Below are 4557 nucleotides of genomic sequence, written 5' to 3' on the forward strand. Positions count from 1 at the left end.
ACCCGCGCCGCCCAGCGAGCTCAAAGCGTCGGAGCCGCCTTGCACGCACCCGCGCATCCACCGCCACTGCGCCGCCACCCCGACTAGCCGAGGGGGGCCCGGTCAGGGCAGCCCCCGCAGCCCAAGTCGTCGCAGCCCGCGCCGCCGCGAGGTCAAATCAGGAGGAGCCGCCGCGGCCGCCGTCTCCAACCTCAGGCGCGCACCACGACCACCTACTGCCACGATGCCACCACGACCTGCCACAGCCATGGCAGAGGCGATCACCTGCAGCCCGCGCCGCCACGGGCGACGGCGAGGGAGGAGGAGGGGGCGGCGGCGGCGAGGGATAGGGGGCCTCCGGGTCGCCTCGCGGGAGACGACGCGGAGGAGGAGCTGCTTGTTTGCCCCAAGGTTCACAATTCTCCATAAACACAATTGTTTTCAACATTTTCTGGACTTCGAAAATGGAAAAGCTACTTAGAAAACAGTGCCAAGGTTTGGAGGGTGGTTTCTTTATTCCAAAGGTCCGAAAAATATGACATAATTTATGAACGTGGGAAATGGTATAGAACCTTTCCATAGTACTATTCCTTGCATCTATGGCCTTTTCATATTTTTGGAGAGGCCAAAAAAAAAAAAACCATGAGCGCACGTACAGTAGTTGAGAACGGGGCCAGCTTTTGATCTTGCAAAACTCACACGACATTAGCAGTAGATGATTAAAAATCTCATTTGACATGATGTACTGTGCCATAAGAATGAGGCTCTGACTCCGTTCACTTATTTCCCGTACATCACGACAGATTTTACCACCGATATATTACCCTAACTCGTAGTACAATGCATATGCATACAACTTGGTCGATCGTAGTGACCCAAGATTACAGCGGGAAGCATACAAGGAGAGAAAACAAAACGCCACGATTTCTTTTACTGATATACTCCGAAATTGATCGATTCCACGGCGCACGCACGCACGCTTCTTGATGCGTGCGCGAGCCTAGTTCCACATCCAGTAGCTGATCTGGCCGTCGTCCTGCTGATCGTCGTCGTCCGTGTGATGGTGGCCGTGCCCTTGCGCGGCGGCGAAGAAGACGGCGGCGTCGTCGGGGTAGTAGCTGCAGCCCTCGTCGCTGCCCGCGCCGTCGTCCTCCTCCGACTGGATGCCGCCCGCCACGGGGCCCATCACGCACTCGTGGTACTCGTCGCCGCCGGCGCCCCCCGGGAAGCAGTACGAGTCCACGCTGCTGTCCACCACGCCGGCGAGACCGCATCCGCTCCCGAGCAGCGCGTCCCTCGCGTCCAGCACCGCGCTCCCGCCGCTCCCCGGGCTCAGCCTCTCCTCGTCCTTCACATGCAGCTGCTGCTGCACCACCTCGAACGCCTCCGCTGCCGCGGCATGTTCCTCGGCGTTGGCCAAGGAAGCCTTCGCCTCCGCCGCCGCCTGCTCCGGCTCCAAGGCGTCGACGGCTGCACCGAAGCTGCCTTCCGGCGCCTCCTTATCTTGCATCTTCTCGGTCAACGTTACCACCTGACGGCACAAAGATGGATGGATCTCCCAAATCAAACTCAGCGGCGGAAGCCCCGGTGCCCGGCCGGTGATGAAGCGTGGTTGTTGACTTCGATTATTTACCTGTGACCGGAGCCGGTGGTTGTCCTGGAGGAGGGCGTCGTGGTCGGCCCGGAGGGCGTCGAAGGACGCCTTGAGGCGGTCGAAGTCGCGCTCCAGCGTCTTTGTCTTCCACCGGGCGCGGCGGTTCTGGAACCAGACGGCCACCTGGCGTGGCTGCAGCCCGAGCTTGCGGGCCAGCTCCGTCTTCCTCTCCGGCTCCAGCTTATTCTCCTCCTCGAAGCTCCTCTCCAGCAGGTGGACCTATACACGTACGCGTGGCGCGCATGCACCATCAGAATTAATTCGGATGAACAGAGCATCATCTTCACCACTGTAGCAGCGAATTGTCACCTGCTCCGGGGTGAGGCGCCGCTTCTTCTCCGGGAGCTGCTCGTCGTAGTACTCCTCCTCGAGCATGTCATCCGGCGAGGTGAAGAAGGGCCGCTTCACGCCGCGCCCTTCTTCCATGCCGCCGAGGACCGGTCTCACCCCTTCATCACTCAAACATGGCAACCCCAATCAGTACACCAATCACTCTCCACTCTCCACACAATCAAGAAGGCGAGACCTACTAACGAACCAAACAACCGGGATCGAGAAAACTAGTAGTGGATGAGAATATAATACCTCGATGGAACATGCCGGCCGCGCCGGCGATGCCGCCGGCGCCGCAGTCCATGAAGAGCATCTGTCCGTTGCCGGAGCCCGACGTGTTGAAGATGAGCCGGCCGGGCTCCATCGCAGAGAAAGCTTCAAGAAGTTGCCTTGGTTGGTTGTCGATCGAACGGGGGGCGGAATCAAATGAAAAAGACGTATATATACAGCTGCTGCGCGGCGGAGGGGCTCTTATAAGAAGCAGGACGAGGAGGCGATCATGGCGGCGAGCTTGTGGCGGAAGAAGCTGGTGCTCCACAGAAGCCGCGTGGGCGTCTTCATCGGCATAAGCGAAATCCCCATCATACACGCCCCAGTCCCGAGGTCCCGAGAGATCTCCTCAGCCCTGCCGGGAGGAGACCGCTCAAAGGAAGAGCAGGCAACCTAGCTACACCTCTCGCCGGAGAAGACGCAGCCGGAGCGGGACAACTCGGCCGGCCGGAGAAGAGGTTGGTGGTGGAAGGGAGCCCAAGAAGAAAAGGAAATCTTTTCTTGATTTTCTTATTGAGGGATCACTATTTTTCTATTGCGCTTATAGTATTTTTTTTCTTGTGGAGGATACTGATCGGCTAAAGTTTGAAGAAATGGGGAGGAGGCTTCTTATAGGCGCCGGGGCGGTGTGGATTGACGAGTTTGTCCCTTGGTGGCAGCGGTGGGTGGGACGAATTGGCGGAGGATCGAGACGGAACCAACGGAGCTGGACGCCGGGTGTCTGATCTTGATATTCTGATGTGATCTTTTGCTCTCAAAGGTAAAAAAATGTGCTCCTAGTTATAGGAATTACAAGGTGTTTTTCTCTTTTCATGTCGAAACCTAGAACTTACAGTGTGCTCTTTTTCCCTTCCGGAAAAGACCTTACATGGTGTGGAGGTTGGAGAAGGCTCTCTATGCTATCAAGATCTTTTGTGGATGGAACCATGTTTTTTTCTCATGTGTTGAGTTTATTCTTGTGATAATAAAAAAGACACACGCTCGTGCGTACGCAAGTATATGGGCACCCACACTCACCAATAGAGGCATGCCAGCGAATCAAATTTTCGTGTGGTGAAGATTAGGGATAAATATGTTGAATATACCAGCATGAGGTCGTATTCATCCGGGTAATGTTAGACCTACGTAATTTTTGTTACGTGTTTTACGTAAGCAGCAACGTGGATCAGTATTATTGGACCGGGGAGGAGCGACAGGGCCCACCCACTGAAATTAGGGGGGGGGGGGGGGGGGTGGGGGCGAGAAGAGTAGATTGGAAGTTTACGTAGGGAGTTTGTAGCGGGTTCGTAGGTCTAGCATTATGGGTATTCACCCCATTGCTAGAGTCTAAGGTTTGTGTAGCTTGTGCATTCAATCTATTTTTTTTCATTGTTGGGACTATCTATCAATTATGTTTAGCTAAATAAGTACCTTAATTACAAAATCTCTCTCTTTCTCTCTCATTTTTTAGTTATTTAAGATTTGAACGACATGCTCTAACTTCTATATGGATCTAGTAGTATCAATTTTGGTGGCGTCAATGTCGATTCTCTTCTCATTAAAGCGTTTCGTCAGATCCTAACACGACATATATGTTATTCGAACCTGGGTCACCCCCTTTCCCTTACTTTGATGATGGGCAATGTAGTAGTTGCTCAAGAAACCAAACACATGTTCCTTGTCGTCGAAGAACCACAGAGCAAAGCCCGTTACGTATTCAACTACAATTCCAAAACAATTAGCTATTTGAGCCTTGGTCTGCACTTCAGGGTGTTTCCCCCCTTAGAGCATCTACAGTCGGACTCCTCAAATTGACCGGGCGGGCGCGGGTACCACTGACCAGACAGGAGAGAGATGCAAAAAGTAGCAAAAAGTTGACCCAACCGGACTCCTCATATCATCCCTATACGCCCGGGCTGTCCGCGAACCCTCATATCCATCTGAAATATGGGGAGGATATGAGGGCTCGCGGACGTGCCCGGTCAGTCCGCCACATAGGACGCGTCCCCACCTGGACCATCTCTTCTCTTTCTTTATTCATTCTTTTCTTTCTCTCTCTTCATCTCAACCAATCACATGCACATGACAGGACATATGGGGAAGAAAATGAGGAGTGTGGCCGGATAAATAGGGGTTCAAAACAGACATGACCGGTCACTGACCGGACGCATCCACGGGCTTTTGAGGGGTCGAATTAGAGGTACGTAGCTGAAGATGCTCTTAACTTGTACAACTTCCATTATCCAAACTGTAAAGACATGAACTAGGTTAAATCTAGCTCGGCAACAGCATAAACAGAGCTAGAAACTCTACCAACTCTCTTTGCGATTGAGCTACATACC

At 53.7% G+C, this 4557-nt stretch overlaps 1 protein-coding gene across 2 annotated transcripts; it reads right to left on the minus strand.

Moving 5' to 3' along the window:
- Nucleotides 1-657: 657 nt before the first annotated feature.
- LOC109740982 (homeobox-leucine zipper protein HOX16) lies at nucleotides 658-2830 on the minus strand. 2 transcript variants are annotated; one of them, XM_020300053.4, is made up of 4 exons: nucleotides 2219-2830; nucleotides 1943-2082; nucleotides 1613-1852; nucleotides 658-1510 (listed from the first exon to the last, which is right to left on the minus strand). In XM_020300053.4, the coding sequence occupies exons 1-4, from the start codon at nucleotides 2328-2330 to the stop codon at nucleotides 980-982; spliced, it is 1023 nt and encodes a 340-aa protein (XP_020155642.1). In that variant the 5' UTR covers nucleotides 2331-2830; the 3' UTR covers nucleotides 658-979. The 2 variants fall into 2 exon arrangements, with proteins under 2 accessions (XP_020155642.1, XP_073358388.1); XM_073502287.1 differs by having other exon boundaries at nucleotides 1943-2090; nucleotides 2219-2816.
- Between the last annotated feature and the right edge of the window lie 1727 nt (nucleotides 2831-4557).

This window comes from Aegilops tauschii, chromosome 6 (genome assembly GCF_002575655.3).
Source record: "Aegilops tauschii subsp. strangulata cultivar AL8/78 chromosome 6, Aet v6.0, whole genome shotgun sequence".
Taxonomy (NCBI): domain Eukaryota; kingdom Viridiplantae; phylum Streptophyta; class Magnoliopsida; order Poales; family Poaceae; genus Aegilops; species Aegilops tauschii.

Bases quoted from the DNA above. Each gene is read 5' to 3' on its own strand.
- LOC109740982 (XM_020300053.4), bottom strand. From the start codon at position 2,330: ATGGAGCCCGGCCGGCTCATCTTCAACACGTCGGGCTCCGGCAACGGA. The intron at 2,083-2,218 runs GTATTATATTCT...TGAGTGATGAAG, and splicing joins GGCCGGCATGTTCCATCGAG to GGGTGAGACCGGTCCTCGGC. The intron at 1,853-1,942 runs GTGACAATTCGC...GTACGTGTATAG, and splicing joins GGCGCCTCACCCCGGAGCAG to GTCCACCTGCTGGAGAGGAG.